This window comes from Quercus lobata, chromosome 6 (assembly GCF_001633185.2).
Source record: "Quercus lobata isolate SW786 chromosome 6, ValleyOak3.0 Primary Assembly, whole genome shotgun sequence".
NCBI classification, from domain to species: Eukaryota; Viridiplantae; Streptophyta; class Magnoliopsida; order Fagales; family Fagaceae; genus Quercus; species Quercus lobata.
In genome coordinates, this window is record NC_044909.1 from 39,244,449 (window position 1) to 39,262,297 (window position 17,849).

General features: G+C 36.7%; 2 protein-coding genes across 2 annotated transcripts; both read right to left on the reverse strand.

Annotated features, from left to right (window-relative positions):
* Positions 1–580: 580 nt before the first annotated feature.
* LOC115993853 (G-type lectin S-receptor-like serine/threonine-protein kinase LECRK2) lies at positions 581–3,286 on the reverse strand. Its single transcript, XM_031117830.1, has one exon. It carries the CDS (start codon positions 3,220–3,222, stop codon positions 691–693), a length of 2,532 nt encoding a protein of 843 aa, XP_030973690.1. The 5' UTR covers positions 3,223–3,286; the 3' UTR covers positions 581–690.
* An 8,447-nt stretch (positions 3,287–11,733) lies between these two features.
* Positions 11,734–16,123, reverse strand: LOC115949646 (G-type lectin S-receptor-like serine/threonine-protein kinase LECRK3). The gene is made up of 2 exons (XM_031066934.1): positions 15,395–16,123; positions 11,734–14,430 (listed from the first exon to the last, which is right to left on the reverse strand). The coding sequence occupies exon 2, from the start codon at positions 14,320–14,322 to the stop codon at positions 11,956–11,958; it is 2,367 nt and encodes a 788-aa protein (XP_030922794.1). The 5' UTR covers positions 14,323–14,430; positions 15,395–16,123; the 3' UTR covers positions 11,734–11,955.
* Positions 16,124–17,849: the final 1,726 nt, after the last annotated feature.

Sequence of the window (17,849 nt, forward strand, 5' to 3'; positions counted from 1 at the left end):
ACAAAGGATTGTCTACGGACAGGCGTTGTGGGGTGCCTAACACCTTCCCTACATGTAACTAGACTTTCGAATTCAAGAAGCAAGATTTTTTACCCATCCAAAATAGATTAGGAAAAAAAACATTTTTTTTCTTAGCCTAGGATTGGTAACAAAATCAAATAGAGTCAAATGATCAATCACACCTAAAAATACCCAATGATTGGTGGCGACTTCGCTTAGCCATGTACAGACATTGTTTTGGGTTTTTGATTCTTCATTGATTTCATGATTTAGTTATTAAAATAAATAAATAAAAAAATAAAAAATAAAAAAACCCAAAATAGTAGAATGGAAATGGATAATACTTTTAAAAATAGTTCAATTTTTAAGGAGAACAAATTATTTTCAATAATTTTTAGAGAATAAATTACACATTATACCACATTAGAAAATAATTATATATTTTCATGCATTGTGTGAGTCTGCGACTAGTTTAAATAATATGAAGATAATATCAATAACCATTACAATAAAAATACAAAACAGATCCAAAACAAACCCCCCCCCCCCAACCCCCACAAAAAAAAAAAAAGAAAAAAAAAGAAAAGAAAAAGAAAACCCCAATTACGCATTCAAAAATCCAAAAACTAGAATACGTAGGCATAAGCAAACACCAGTTATGCACATTACTACAAATTAGGGGTTGGCATATTAAGAATAAGAAATAGCTGGAGATGGAGGGACAGCTATATCCATTGTCCCCTCCAACATCAAGATTACATTCTTCATTGGAGGACGCAAAGCTGGATCTTCTTGAATGCACCACAAGCCCACCTTCACCATTCTTTCAAGTGTCTTCATGTCTACATTTTCCTCTTCCACAAGCTTATCTAACTCTCCAACCACAAAGCAATTATATACCCAGCTAGAAAGAAGTATTTCATCTGCTGTTGAAACATTTACTTCTATGTTGCTTCTGCAACATACAATCTCCAAAAGCATAACACCGAAACTGTAAATGTCAGCTTTGACTGATATTAGGGATTTTTTTTGCCATTCAGGTGCGGAGTACCCACTTGTCCCTTCAATGCCCATTGTAGTTCTTGTTTGATTAGGCACTGATAGCCTTGCCAATCCGAAATCTGAGATTTTTGCAGTCCAAGTATCATCCATGAGTATATTTTCGGGTTTAAGATTGCAATGGATGATATGGACTTCACACTCTTGATGTAGATAGTATATCCCTCTGGCCACTTCTAGTGCAATTCTCACTCTTTCTTTCCAAAGAGGGCGCTTCTTAGCCTTGAAGAGAAGGTCTGCAAGTGAACCATTGGTCATGTAATCATAAACAAGAAGCTTCCTCGTTCCCTCAATACAGAAACCAAGCAGCTGAACTAAGTTTTTGTGGTGAGTTCGTCCAATGGCAGTCATTTCACCTTGAAACTTCCTTTCCCCTTCTTCCTCAAATTTCTCTAGCCTCTTAACAGCAATAGTTCTGTCAGTCACAGATCCAATAGAGAGAGACCCTTTATAAACTGATCCAAAAGAACCCGTACTTAATGCTTGACTGAAGCCATCTGTTGCGCTCTCAAGCTCATTGTAAGAAAATGAACGCAAGGTAAAATCATTAGCAAATCCCACATTCACATTTTCCGACAGCTTTCTGTACCAATGAACTTGACGCCTATACTGGAAGAAACAAGATATAGCTATTACAGAACACAAGCATGCAATGGAACCCAAACTTAGAGAGAGAATCAAAATTATCTTTTTTTTGCCATCCATCAAGATTTTTGGATTTGAACGGTGATGGTCACCATTTCTCCGATCCTTAAAGAAAGCTATAGCTGATAAATTTTGACTTCTACCATATCTAAGTGGAAGCTTATATTTATTGCAAGTACCATTCATGTACAAAGCAGCCCCACAATTACAGTCATCAAGGCAAGAGCTTTCACAGTTTTCTTGCTTTGTACGTACCATTGAATAAGGGTAATCACCCCAGGATATGTTCGGTAAAGCAGTACTGTAGTGTGGTATCATCGGACCATTACTGCTGCTGCAACCATCGACACTGAATTTGTCGTTGCATCCCAAAAACTTATTTTTGTGGTTCACGAAATGAAATCCCGGAAAACAGAGACATTCAGCTAGGAAGCCCATGCCTAGGCAGTAACTGTTGAAGCCACAGAAACCTTTGACATCACATTGATCAACCAAAGATGACCACTCCATGATCATTTCTGAGCTTTTATTTCCGAAAAATCGGTGTGAATACAACTTTAAAATTCCATCAGAATCAAGTATCGCACGATAGATGATAGTAGTTTCTTTGTCGCCAGAGTAAGAATTATTCACCAAAACTGATATTATGGAGCTGTTACAATCTATTAAGCTTAGAAGACCCCTTTGGTTAAGACTGAGCCTTATAGAACCGCCACTAGTACCGCGACTCCCACCATAACCACCAGGTCTACCACAAGATCTAGTATACGAATTACTGCAGCCACCTCTTCCAACAGCTCCCCTTTCATAAGGGTCCGTAGTGACAGCGGCAACATTATCTGATATTTTATTCGCCGAACAATGTACCCCAGAGGCAAAATTATCTGATATTATAGTTGCCGAGGACCAATAAGCATTTTCTGAATTATCTGTATTGTTTACAGGGTAGGAAACAAGGTTTCCATCGCTCTGCATCCTGAGATAAAAACGACCACTTGAGTGGTCTGATCCAGACACGCTTGACACCAAATCCTTGCCATAAGACACATTCTGACCTCCTAAGATGGTGTCAGTTGGGTATTCAAAACTCTCCCAAATAACATCAGAAGAGTTATCATAGAGCACAAAATTACCAGAATCAAGCATAGAAGCTGAAGCTGCTGACACATCAGCTACAGGATTTTCTTCACCTTCCTCCGTGCGAAAGAGCAGCTTTCCATCCCTTGTTAAGTCCAATGTAGCTTTTGAGGTGACTGGTGAGTTATTTCGATATGCAGTCCAGACAATTGTGTTTTGTGGTTGATCAACCAGCCATATTCCAATAGCGAAGCCGTTGCCTTGTGGGTAGAAACCAAAGGCAAAAAGACCAGAAGGTGAGAGCCATGAAGTACGGTTAGCACTAGGGGAGAGCGAAGAACCTAAGGGTATCATCACATTAATGGAATTGTTTGGTTGGGCTTTTACATCAACGGCAAGTAGAAACGTGGATAGTAGGAAGAGAACATTTATAGATTCCATGGGAGAGTGAGGGAATTGAGATATGAAATAGAAATACCAAGCAATCTTACTTTCGGAATTAGAAAAAAAAAAAAAAAAAAAAAAAATCTCCCAAGTTCAAGTAGAATGAAAGAAATTTCCAAGCAACTTCATTAAATTAGTTACAGCAGCCCAATTATTACTCACTTTAGGAAAAAAAAAAAAGACTTTGACCTGGTCTCAGCGGTGTCAATGTCTCACAAAAGAACAAGCTAGTGGTGGTGGACCCAAATCGGATGGAAAGGAGAGAGACTTCGGAGTAAGGGGTTGAAGGTAAAAAAAACAATAATAAAATGGCTAATTTGTAATTACATTCTCTTCCTACATTATCAGATTTTCTGTTCATCCGGCCAGAAAGATAAAGCGGCAAGATGAGCTGGTCTCAGCGGTGTCAGTGTCTCGCAAAAGAACAAGCTAGTGGGGGTGGACCCAAATCTGATAGCAAGGAAAGAGCTAGCACTTCGAATTAAGAGCATCCACAATAAAAAATGCTATCACATTCTATTTTACTATTTCAAAAATTTACTTTATTAATTATATAATATCATTTTACAATACATCTAGCATCCCAATTTTTATTTTACTATTCTACATATTAAAATAATATAAAAATATTTATCACTTCTCTATGATCTCTATTTCTCTTACTCTCTCAACCACCCACCACCACCACCACCACCACCACCATCCAGCTTCTCAGTCACACCACCCACCTCCGCTAAGCAACATAGTTATGCCATCCACCCACCCACCCACCCACCTACCTAGAATCCTAGTCTCGTCACTCAACCAAAATCCATAGCAAAATCACCACCACCATGCCAACAAACCAAAATTAGAAAACCACCAATCACCAACAAACCAAACTCCAAAATCTAGAGAGAGAGAGAGAGAGAGAGGGTCATGCTTCATCGATGGCGACCAAGCCACTAGGCCCACGCCACCACAATCCCTTGCCCTTGCCACCGCTGCACCACCTGACCCACGACCACATCAATCACAAACCCATAATCCCTGCCGAATCTGTCTCAAAATTTTACCCAAAAAGACACGGAAGCTTGAGCTTGCACTGAATTAGGCTCTAGGCCCACGCCACCACAATCCCTTGCCCTTGCCACTGCTGCACCACCTGACCCACGACCACATCAATCACAAACCCATAATCCCTGCCGAATCTGTCTCAAAATTTTACCCAAAAAGACACGGAAGCTTGAGCTTGCACTGAATTAGGCTCTCTGAAGCTTGAGCTTGCACCGAAGCTTTGAGGTTGCTATCTAGTGTTTTGTCTCTGATGTGATTTTGTTTAGGTTTGATCATTGATGTGTGATGTTGGATTTAGGAGGAGGATGGTGTTTGGGTCTATAGAGAGGAGAGAGCAGACGAGAAAGAGAGAAGGTAGAGAGAGAAGAGAAGAGAAATAATGAGAGAGAGGAGAGAGAAATTTCGGAATAAAAAAATAATATCCGTACATACCATAGTGCTATAGTACCATCATATATTTACGATGGTACTGTAGCACTATGGCAAAAAATTTTACAAGTTTACATGTTTAACATTTGGGCTATTGAGCTATTTGGGCCAACTATGCTAAAATTTTCTTACATTTGGAATTTGACAGTTTCATTGTGGATGCTCTAAGGGGTTGAAGGTAAAATAATAATAATAATAATAATAAAATGGCTTAATTTTTTTTTTTATTTTTTTTTTTTGCTAAATAAGGCAATATATTAACACAAAAAAGAGAGCGTAGAAACAAATAGAAGCAAGAGAAGGGGAGAGATTTAGCCTACCCCTCTTGGTTTGATATGGTTGATGAACATGAATATGCAAGTTTGATATGGTTGATGAACATGAATATGCTTGGTTGATTGCCATGTGTTTAACGCTTGGATGTTTAGACATGCTTATCCTAATCTGCCTTGTAATGTTTCTGCCCTCGGAGATGTATGCTTACATGCCATGATAGATGAATGATTAGGTTTAGGATGATTATGCCATGTTGATTGCTTTAGATGCATGTTTGTGTGTGTGTGAAAGAGTTAGAATAACATGTTAAACATGCCTTTATTAAGATTAAGATCTGGAACACAATGAGTGGAAGCCGACCCATGGGTCGGGTGGGGTTGGGTGCCTAACACCTTCCCATCCCTATACCTAAATTACGGACACGTGCTCTGATAAAGATCAGTCCTTCCACTAACCTTCCCCGAAGGGTGCTATATTTATGGTTCTTAGACCTAAACTTGGTGGCAACTCCATTTACACCATTCACCGTGGCCCACCCTACGCCAAGGCATACTTACCCAAATGTGAGGATGACACCACCGTCATGGGTGCTTGCACCCACAATGTCCTTTTGAAAGAAAAAAAAAAAAAAAAAAAAAAAAAAAAAAAAAAAAGCCTTGGGGCCTTTTATAATGTTCAGAAAGGGGTACAAGGCTCTTCCTAAGCGATGTGGCGTTAGCTCTGCACACGTTTCTGTCAAAAAAATTTCCTTACATGGCTTTTACAAACCCTATATGTATATGCATGCATGAGAGTGCATATGTATGGTTGGTGCATGTGTACGCTAATAGTGTACCAGCACATACATGCTTAGGGTTTATGGAAGTTTTTTCTCTTCCAAAACATCCTTCAAGTTAAAAAGTTTCCTTAGTTAAGCCCTAGACCAGTCATAGACTATGATCATTGGAGAATAAGTCGTAAGGGGCACAAAATAAGGTGTTTACATAGGTTAATGCAATTTTCCCATAAATAGGCATACTTATCTTTTAAAAAAACTACTTATCATATGAAATAAAAATATTTTCAAAAGTACAAGTTTTTAAAAATTAAAAGTATAAAAGATATATCAAACATTTTCCATATTATACATGTAAAAAAATACTTTTAATTGACTAAATTTCAAAACGTCTATTGATGGTCTAATTATTTATTTTGTTATGGTATGTCGTTATACACCATGAAATTATTAAAACAAGTAAATTAGTAATGTAAGGACGCGATTCGTGGCGGACCGTAACAGTGTCGGGTTCGCACGTAAAAAGGCTCCTAACAATATCATTTGTAGAGCGTGGGTTTGGAAGGCTAGGCCCTGGTTGACAGGCGGTGGGTTTTTCACGGTGTTCGTACAAGTTTAAGTTTTCCTTCACCCCTGGAGTCTTTCTCCTGGAGGTGGGCTGGGAGGCTCTGGTTTTTGGCCATTTTTCCCAACCCCCTCTTTAGGTTACTTGTTTCTCCTTTTATCTTTTTCTGTGTTCATTGTCCTTCGTCCACGTATATGATCAACCTTTCCAAGATTGATACTTGTCCCATCAGCCCATATTCAAAGTCATTGGGGGTGGTTGTAAAAGCCAAAGAATGCGGCTCTGTCAGGTTCAGAGCATTGAATGGCAGTAAGGGCAGCTTTCCCTGGATATTTTAGATCTTTCTTCCTAGTTTCAGTCCTATACCGTTTTTACCCTTCTTTCAGGGGGGACTTTGGGTCTGCCGAGGACTGAGCTGTCCTCGGCGGTATCCAAAGGCTATTTTGTCGAGCTTGGGCCATAGCCCTCCTTGGCTTGGGCCTTCGGATTCTCCCCGGGTAGATGGGCCTGGCCCATAAATCATTTGGGCCCCACAAGTAATTATAAAAAAATCAATATTTGAGTTCTATGTTTTACTGTTTATATTAAACATTATATTTTAATTATAATTTATATAATTTGAATTTTTAGATTTTATTTCATGATTATATATATATATATATATATATATAAGATAAATATGTACATACATATATTTAATATATGTATGTATTAGATTTTGATTGAAAAATAAATAAATATTAAATTATAATAATGTGAGATGATAAATAACTTTTAATAATTTGTTATCTTTTTTCCTAAATAAATGTATGAAGGAATATGCATTAAACATGAAGTTTGGAATTCCATTCTGGAGACTATTTTAGATTGGTTACCAAAACATAATATTTCAATTCTAATATGTACCAGTGTACTATTTCGGGATTATACTACATATTAGTCACAAACTTGTGTTACGCATGGAATAGTTTAGCAAGCATTCTGGGAAAATTAAACAATTTTATATCAATTATCTCAAAAAATTGTAGAAGAATAAAAATTAACTCTATAATAGTAGTTGATTAACCATTCAATGCAAGAGAAAGTTTAAAGTAGTATAATTTTGCTTTTATTTTTTTGATTAAATATGAAATATGATCATTATTAATAGAAATTTATTATTATTATTATTATTATTATTATTATTATTATTATTATTATATTCTAAAATAAGTAACCATATTTATTTTATATATATATAATAAAAAATAAACAAACTAAAATCTAGGCTTTTTTTTTTTGGTAAATAAACTAACGAATAATACTACAATCACAAATTATTTTACAATATTTTTATAAATTATTTATATGATCAACTTCATACTAGTTTCCATCTAAATTTACTAATAACATTATTTTTTATTTACGAATTATTTATCCCTATCATTCTTCATAAACTAGCACGTTGGGCATTTGGAATGTAGGAAACTTTCAAAGATTCCTTTCAACTCACTTTTCCTATTCCCCACTCCCGCCCACGTGATTTCACTTTCTCATTTCTTTTTTTTTCTTTTTTTTTTGGGGTGGGGGAGGGGGATAAACAAAAAGCGTTTAGGAGGGTATAGTGACACCCATAGTTTTAAAAATCGGACCGGACCGGCCGGTTCGACCGGTTCAATCGGGAACTGGAGAGTAATCCGGTCCGGTTATGCTTAAAAACCGAAAATGGAAGAAAAACCGGATTTAACCGGTAACCGTTGGTTCAACCGGAAAAATCGGAAACCGAAAAGGTTAAACCGGTTTTACAAAATTGATGAAAGAGATCTGAAATGGAGCTTTATTTTGCAGAAAAATCTTTTTTTTTTTCTCAGATCTGTCGGTATAAGTGTGTAAGGACAGATTTTTTGCTCAAAAAATCTTCTTTTTTCTCAGATCTGCTAGGCTTGAGAGAGTGAGAAAATTACTGAATGCTCATGCTTGGGGTTGAAACCAGCCTTTTGGACTGGTATGAGGTACCCACGGCTCTTCGGTGAGACTGAATGAGAGGATTTTGTCTAACTTACAGAGAGAGAGGGGGACGGATGGAGGTACTGCCTGGAGGACAAAAGAGTGAAAGACAAAACACAAAACACTGAGAAGTGAGAACTGAAAAAATAAGACTTCTGAATCTTTTGATGGTAAACCGTGTGGGGTGGTAGATTTATGAGGGGAAAAAAAAAAAAAAAAGATTCTTAAAGAAAGGTAAACGTGTGGCTGGGAGTGAGATGGTGGGTGGAAAGGAGATAGATATGTCAGTGAGTTGTCTAATCACTTGACTTTGAGAGATTTTTTTATTTTTTATTATTTTAAATAGATGAATAGGTAAAGTTAAATTATTATTTATAAAAATAAATATATGAAACCTTACTGATAGATTATTCTTTTTTCTTTTTTTGTCAATAATTATTGACCAGAAAAAAAAAGGTAGTATGCAAAAAAAGAAAAAAAAATTCTATATTTTATATTTTCTTAAAATAAGTGATTAAAATTCAAAATTCATATAAAAATTATTTAAATATTTAAATTATATTAATTATGACATCATCGGTTCGACCATCGGTCCGATCCCGGTCCGACCATAAAACCGATAATCAACCTCTTTTTCGGTTCTTTGTCCGTTCCGGTTTTTAAAACCATGGTGACACCCACTACAATTTTTGGACCAAAATATAAACTTTTCTTGGAACACTAGAATCTTACCTTTTAACGCTGCCGCTAGTACAGGTTGGCATTTGGAGTGAGATGGAACATGGGAGGTTCTTTGCAGTTTGCACTGGTCTAAGCCCTAAAATAGAAAATTTCAGCCGAAATGAAACAACGTTCAAAACATTGGACTTGGTTTAGGTTCGTTGTATTCATTGCATTGGTCCTGGTTAAATGGTGGCACATGTCTAAAAGTGAACATATGTCACAATCTCAATAAATTCAGTATTACTGGATATTGGACCCAAGTTTGATCCCAAAATATTGATTAAACATCATCTATTTCATTTGCTTATTATATATATTTTTTTCTTTTTCAAAAACAAATAAAATTGAAAAAAAAAATCAAAATATTAAATCCTAAACTAGTTGATTATTTTTATAACATCTTATAAAATTATATTAAGATAGAATAAGTATACTACTAAATTGGAATAAAAAATAAATAAAAAATGAACATATATAACTGTTCTTTTAATCCCAACTTTCTTATTTAAAATCTTAATTTACGGATGTTTATGTCTATTTGTTTTTTAATACCTTTCTTATAACGAATCGAATAAAATGTGTACGTATTCTATATCATATATATATTTTGTCTTGTATATTACAAGAAAAATGGATATGAACTATCCAAAAAATAAATAAAAAATTATGAAAACAAAAAAATGTTATAGGGTCCTTTTGTATACCTTTGGCAAATTTTGAAAAATTTTAGACAACAAAAATCTTTTTTTTTTTTTAAATCATCATTCTCGTCAAACAAAGATTCCTTTTTAGTTTACAATTTTGCAAAAAAAAAAAAAAATATATATATATATATATATATATGCAGGGACAAGTTTTGCAGCCCAAGCCCAAGATGTATGGGATCTTAGCCTAGTGAGCCCAGTACAATAAATTTATAGAGAATGGGTCGAAGAACTAGGCCCTAATGAATTTGACAATGGCTAGTATGGATTTAAAAAATGATTAAGTAAGAACAAGGAAAATAGAGCTAAATGAATTCACTGTCTGAGAAGGAATTTTGTCATACAAATCAATAACAGTTTGATACAAATACAATTTTGATTGCTACAGTCTTCTTTATCTTGTTTTTCTGATCCCTTCCTCATGGAAGGTCCCTTACATTATATAATTCCCTTTGGATCATCTTGATCCTACACTTGTTAGTCATCTAAACCCTTACTTGAGTACCTGTCCCATCAGAAACTTTCTTTGGCTTTCTGTGAATTGTGGTGGCCAAGATAGCATTGTTCAGGGGTCTTCTCCACGTAAATGCAGCTAAAAAAGTAGCTACAGTGCATTCAATGCGGAGGTAGTAGCTTTCCCTTAGATATTTTTGGGTTCCCCTCCTTTTCGTATGTTCATGATGCATATCCCTATCAATGAAGATTCTTGAAAAGTCACCCTGATTATTGGAATACATATTTGAGTTGTACTTATTGTATCCGAGGAGTTATTCCTCCTCGGACCAACTTCCCATTCGTCTCTTGCTCTTTAAATCCTGAGCCTAAATCATTCATTACCATTTGTTCCTCCTTGGACTGCTCATGTTCTCGGCCAAGGCCCAAGGCCCAAGGCCCAATATATAATTCGCCCCCTTAACCCTACAATATATATATATATATATATAAAGAAGTTTTGTGACCTTATTAGATATGATGCATTTTCAAAATGCACTTAAAAAAAAAAAATTTAACCTCAAAATTCACCGAATTGATTCCCTTTATTTTTTGCCTATAATAATAAATTGTATAAAATAATGTTTCACCATAATCATCAAGAAAGGGAAAAAAAAAATTTTAAATCATTGTCTCTTTCATTCTACCATGATCAAAATCTAGATTTCCTCTTTGTGATATTCCTTTGTGTTAGAATCTCATTCTCTCTTTCTTGTGTGTATGTATGTATATATGTATGTTTTATTTATTTATTTATTTATTTATTTTTAACTTAATGGCTATATATATATATTTTTTTTTCTAAGGAACGATGTTAGGGATATTACCAAATTTTGCTATATTAGTTTTACAAATTAATGTGTCACTTTTTTTTTTATTTTTTTTTTATACAAGATAGAATTTCTACTCTAGTTTAATCTAAATGTATATGTGTGTGAAACTCCCTCCTAGAGACTTGAACCCCAGCCCTTGCCCCCTACACCCCACAAACACATATACTTGTGGAATGACCACAATACCAAAGGTGCACGGTGGTTAATGTGTCACTTATTACAAAATAGTAATTGAATATTTATTTATTATGTTGTTAATGTGACATCAATTACATTAATTACCATATTAGTTTGTAAATTTTTTTAAGGGTAAATTGAAAATTACACCCTTAAACTTTGACTGGATTTTACATCCCAAAATTTCAGAAAGAAACTACGTAGTTTTGTTTGTGCCAGCTCTTCACTTGGTCATCACTAAAACGACATAGTTTTGGGACTGATTTGGCAAAAATAAAACACATCAACATGATGATGATTGATGTGTTACTCAACAGCAGAAACTAACTGTACATAGGGGGTAAATTGCTAACGGAACCAAACTTCAGGATATAAAATCAAGTTTCTGAAATTTTGAAGTGTAAAATCTAGTCAATCCCAAACATTAGAGATGTAATTTGCAATTTTATATTTTTAAAATAACATTAATAGAAATTTTAGCATTTTCCTTCGTATCAAAGCAAAATATAGCACACCTAACCACGAACTGTTGCTTCCAGTAATGCTTTACAGTCTCCACCTCAGAAAACAGTTTATTATTGACTATTAAGAAAACTAGCAGCTGCACTTACGATCATATGAGTCCCTCATATGAATAGAAAAGCAAAAAAATACATAAAACAATACAAAAACTACATAAAACAAAAATAAAACTTCCCTTAGAGAGGAGAAAGTTTATGTGGAGGCACTATTTGGACATGGAGGAACAGCTACATCAGTAATCCCTTCTAACATCAATACAACACTTTTCATGGAAGGACGAAGAATCGGTTCGTCTTGAATGCACCACAATGCCACCTTAACCATATTCTCCAGGGTTCTCTTATCTACTTCTTCATTACCCACAATCCTATCCAATTCTCTAGCAACAAAGCAATTATATACCCAAGTTGAAAGAACAATCTCTTCGGGCTTTGATACGTTAACATCCATGTTTTTTCTGCAACATATAATCTCCAAAAGCACTATTCCATAACTGTAAATATCTGCCTTCACTGATATCGGGGTGTTCTTTTGCCACTCAAGTGCCATATACCCCCTAGTCCCTCTAACCATCGTGAAGGTCCTTGTTTGATCCGGCATTAACAACTTCGCCAAACCAAAATCAGAGATTTTAGCAGTCCAAAATTCATCCATCAAAATGTTTGAGGGCTTTATATCACAATGAATAATAGGGGTCTTGCACTCTTCATGTAGATAGAGAATTCCTCTTGCAACATCCAATGTTATTCTTACTCTTTCATCCCAGTCTGGACGCCTTACACCTTTAAAAAGAATATTGGCAAGGGAGCCATTGCTGATATATTCATAGACAAGAAGCCTCTTAGAACCCTCAGCACAATAACCCAGCAATCGAACCAAATTTTTGTGGTGAGTTCTCCCTATTGCTTGCATCTCTGCACGAAACTCCCTTTCACCTTCTTCCACCAATTTCTCTAGCTTCTTCACTGCAACAAATTTTTTACCTTTGTATAAATTACCTTTGTAAACTGTTCCGAAAGAACCCTTACCCAACTCATCTTTGAAGCCATTTGTTGCACTTTTGAGCTCATCATATGAAAAAATATTTAAAGTCATGCCCAGTGTTTCACTCTCTTTCAGTCTTTTATACCTTAGAACTCGAATTTTGAACATGAAAAGGCCAGAGATTCCAAGGGCCAGAAATGAGAACGCAGTAAAACCTAAAATTAAAACAAGAACTTGTACTAGAACCTTTTTACTTGTGAAAACGTGGACGGGTGGGATGTGATCACTTTCATTCCAACTTTTAATGCTTCTTAAGCCTACCTTGAAGAAAGCTGTGGTTTGCTTGTCTGAATCCCTTCTAACATATCTCAGTGGAAGCTTTTGCTTATGGCACTGCGAATAAATGAACAACGCTGCCCCACAGTTGCAGTCTTCCAAGCAAGAATTGCCGCATTCTTCCTTCGTGGACATGGGTACATCCATGTAAGGAATATCTTCCCAAATCATATTTTCTGTGGTATTAATGTTATAAGATGCAACATCTTCTCTTCCATCTTTGCACCCTACTTCTAAAAAGTCACTCTCACAGCCGAGAGATTTATGATTCGCATCAATAAAATCGGTTCCAGGAAGACAAAGACAGTACGGTTTGCCATCATTGAGTGTGCAATAGCTGTTGAAGCCACAAAATCCTTTCACTTTACAAAGATCATCCAATGCAGACCACTTAATTACTGATGAATTGAGTGTGCCAGTCTCGTCATAGGTGTGTGAATACAGCCGGAAAAATCCATTAATTTCTAGAGTTGCACGATAAATGGTGTTGATGTTATTGCTGGCCGATGATGAATACAAATCTTTAACACTGTTTCTAGTGCTATTGATGATTTGTAGAAGGCCTGTATCATTGAGATAAAGGCGATAATACACTACGCCATTTTTGTAAGTGTCAGAGCTCCAGTAAGCATCACTATAATCGTCTACAGTGTTTACCGGGTATAGAACAAGATTTCCATCGTACTGCATCTTCAGACGATACCATCCAGTGGACTGGTTGGTCTCCGATAAATTAGAGAATAATTGGCCACCAGAGGACAGAAACTGACCTCCTAAAATAGTGTCTGTAGGATAGCTGAAAGTCTCCCAAATGATGGAATAACTTTTGTTGTAGAGAACAAAATTGCCAGAATCAAGCATGTTGGCAGCAAAATAAGCAGAGTCTGACGTCCTAGCACTGATAAGCTTCTCCCATCCTTGCTCAGTTATCAAAACAAGTCCATCCTTTGTTAAATTCAGTGTTGCGTTTCTGGTGACCGGAGGATCATCACGGCTGGCTGTCCACACAACTGTTATATTGTTTATACCCACACCCACCAACCAGATACCAACCATAAAACCATTGCCTTGCTGATAGAATCCAAATTCAAAATGGCCAGAAGGGGAACGCCATGACATGGGGGGAGTTTCGGGATGAAGTGCAGAGCCCAGTTGTATATGGCTAAATTGCTTCTCTTCAGCTCTTCCACATGCAAAGAACATAGACAGTAGAATGAAAACAGTAAATATGGAGGCCATGAGATGAGAGAAAGAGGACTTCCAAATAGACTTTTAGACTTTCTTCTACGTTTTGGTTGGATATCACGCAGTTGTATCGGCACTATTGACTGGATCTGAACACTTCCTCTGAACCCAAACAACCACAAATCAAAAAAAAGGAAAAACAAATTATTCCATGACCACAACCAGTTTCATGCATCAGCCATCAGCTAAGGATAGTAAGAAATGCCAAATGAATTATTTGTGAAAAATTACATAATTAAAAATTATTTGTAAAAACATAGCAAATCAATTTTAAATTATTTAGTAAAACCATTTTTTATTTTGAAAATTTACGTTTCAAAATTTTATTTTGGTTAAATAGACAATATAACATTAAATAATATAACCAATTCTCTTTCCTCTCTTCATTTTTCTCTCTCTCTCCAGTAAACACACACAACCACCTGCCACCATCAGCCACAAACACCAATTCTTCACCAGAATCACCACCAAAATTACCAATAAAAAAATTGCCACAACAAACACACACAACCACCGAACCACCAACACTGAAACACCAGCCACCAAACCACAAACCCACCACCACCGAACCAACACCCACAACCCGACCCAAGTACCCAATACCCACCACTGAACCAACACACAACCAAGAAATTGCTTTCAGAGTGACCCATCCACCACAAACCCACATTTTGCCTAACCCACATCAAAACCCAGCCCACCACCGTGAACAACCACCAAAACCCACGACCCACGACTGAGAGCAAAACCCACCCCACCACCGTGAACAACCCCCAAAACCCACGAACAAGAGAGCAAACCCACGATTGACAGCAAACCCACGGTGAGCAAAACGCAGGCCCACAGCGGCAAACCCAGAAACGATCCGGCCACCACTCTCCACCACCCAGACACCGATTTCGTCTAAGCCCAGCCAGCCACCACTCCCAACCCACCTACCCAAAATCAAAACCCACCCACCACCACATACACCCCAGCAACCACCAACAATAAAAAAAATAAAAAAATAAAAGAAGAAAGAAAGAAAAAAAACCGCAAGTCAAAGAAGAACAAGCGCCGATCTTACCCGTAGCCCAATTTGATGGAGGTTGAAAGGTGAAAGAGGCATGAGATGGAGGTAGAATGGTGAAAAGGAAAGGAAAGAGAACAGTGAGAGAGGACTGAGGATTCTTTTGGCTAAAAATTGCAAAAAAGGGAGCTTATTGTTATTAGAGGTATCATTCAAAGTTATTTGACAAAACGAGAAGAAAGACTAAATTTCGGCAATGGAGTTGCCGAAATTGCCAGAGGGAGGAGGTTGGAATGAGCAGCTTGTGGATGACCTCTTTCTGCCCTTTGAAGCTCAAAGAATTAAGAGCATTCCTTTGTGTGTTACAGACCAAGATGACTGCTTATCATGGCCAAGGTGCAGGTCGGGGTCATACTCAGTCAAAACAGGGTACCAGCTGCTGTGCGAAAAGGAAATGAGCTCACTGCCTTCTAGCTCCGACTCTGATGGGGTAAGAGGTTTTTGGAAATTCATCTGGCATTTGAAGGTTCCTAACAAGGTGAAGGTGTTCACTTGGCGGGCTTGTTCAAGAGCGCTCCCAACAAAGGAAAATCTGAAAAAAAGGAAAGTGGTAGATTCCTCCGTGTGTGATCAGTGTGGATGTTTGAATGAAGATGAGGTCCATGCCATTTGGGACTGTGTGCAGGTCCGTGAGGTGTGGGCGTATTCCTGTGCTGATGTGAGGAACAAATACCGGTCTGTGAAGAATATGTGGGACCTCGTAAGTATTATGAGGGCTGAATGTAAAAATATGGAGGTGTTTGTGATGTCGGCTTGGCTTATTTGGATGCGGAGAAACAAGTTGCGCTCAAATGAAGCTACTCAGCCATGTTCAAAAATCGCTCAGTTAGCCTCAGCCCTGTTGGCTGAGTTTCAGCAAGGAAAACAGGGGCGGGTTGCAGAGAAGCAAGTTGGCCTGGTAAGATGGCAGCCTCCGGCAGTGAACTCCATTAAAGCTAACTTTGACGGGGCGGTATTCGGGGAGGAGCAGGCAGCCGGTATCGGGGTGGTGCTACGCGACAGTGAAGGGCAGGTGCTGGCAGCATTGTCGGAAAAGGTTAGGCTGCCAGCTTCAGTTGAGGTCCTTGAGATGATGGCGGCACGAAGAGCAGCTCTGTTTGCAAGGGAACTTGGCTTTAGCCGGGTTTGTTTTGAAGGGGATGCGGAGTTAGTGGTGAAATGCTTGCAGTCGGGGTCGGCATCAAATGCATTGACAGGCCACTTAGTAAAAGACTTTATGTCTATAAGGGGGTATTTTCAGTCCTCCTCTATCATCCATGTAAGGCGGCAGGGCAATCATGTAGCCCATGCGCTAGCTAGGGATGCTAGGTTTTCTTTTCCTTTAAGAGTTTGGATGGAGGAAGTGCCTCCAAATATTTTCAGCTTTGTTGTAAAAGATTTGCAGTAGTTATGTTATTCTCTCCCTTCCTGAGAAGGGAGGTTTCTCAAAAAAAAAAAAAAAAAAAAAAAAAGAGTTGCCGAAATTGCAAGAAAAAGTCCAAAATGGAAATCAATCATGGCAATGACATTGCCGAAATAGGAGCCGAAATTGGAGGGGAAATTTTTTTTTTTCCCTCCTATTTCGGCAATGCCATTGCTACATTTTACTTTTTTTTTTTTTTTTAAGAAATGATATGTTCACATAATTTTTACAATAATTTTACAATATTTTTACAACAAATCACAGGTAATTAGTTATTATTAGTTAAAATTTGAATTTAACACTGAGATTACTTTTTTAATCCAACAATAACAACCTGTCACTTAAAATTTGTTGTAAAAATATTGTAAAAATTGTGTGCATATATCATTTCTTAAAAAAAAAAAAAAAGTGAAATGTGGCAATGGCATTGCCGAAATAGAAGGGAAAAAAGAAATTTCCCCTCCTATTTTGGCAATGCCATTGCCACATTCCACTTTTTTTTTTTTTTTTTAAGAAATGATATGTGCACACAATTTTTACAATATTTTTATAACATTTTCACAACAAATTATAGGTAATTAGTTATTATTAGTTAAAATTTGAATTTAACATTGAGATTACTTTTTTAATCTAACAATAACAACCTACCACTTAAAATTTATTGTAAAAATTGTGTGCACATATCATTTCTTAAAAAAAAAAAAAAAAAAAAGTGGAATGTGGCAATGGCATTGCCAAAATAGGAGGGGAAATTTCCTTTTTCCCTTCTATTTCGGCAATGCCATTGCCACATTTCACTTTTTTTTTTTTTTTTAAGAAATGATATGTGCACACAATTTTTACAATATTTTTACAACAAATTTTAAGTGGCAAGTAGTTATTGTTGGATTAAAAAAGTAATCTCAGTATTAAATTCAAATTTTAACTAATAATAACTAATTACCTGTTGTAAGGACGCGATTCATGGCGGACCATAACAGTGTCGGGTTCGCACGTAAAAAGGCCCCTAACAATATCATTTGTAGAGCGTGGGTTTGGAAGGCTAGGCCT

Coding starts and splice junctions, on each gene's coding strand:
- LOC115993853 (XM_031117830.1), bottom strand. CDS start 3,222: ATGGAATCTATAAATGTTCTCTTCCTACTATCCACGTTTCTACTTGCC.
- LOC115949646 (XM_031066934.1), bottom strand. CDS start 14,322: ATGGCCTCCATATTTACTGTTTTCATTCTACTGTCTATGTTCTTTGCA.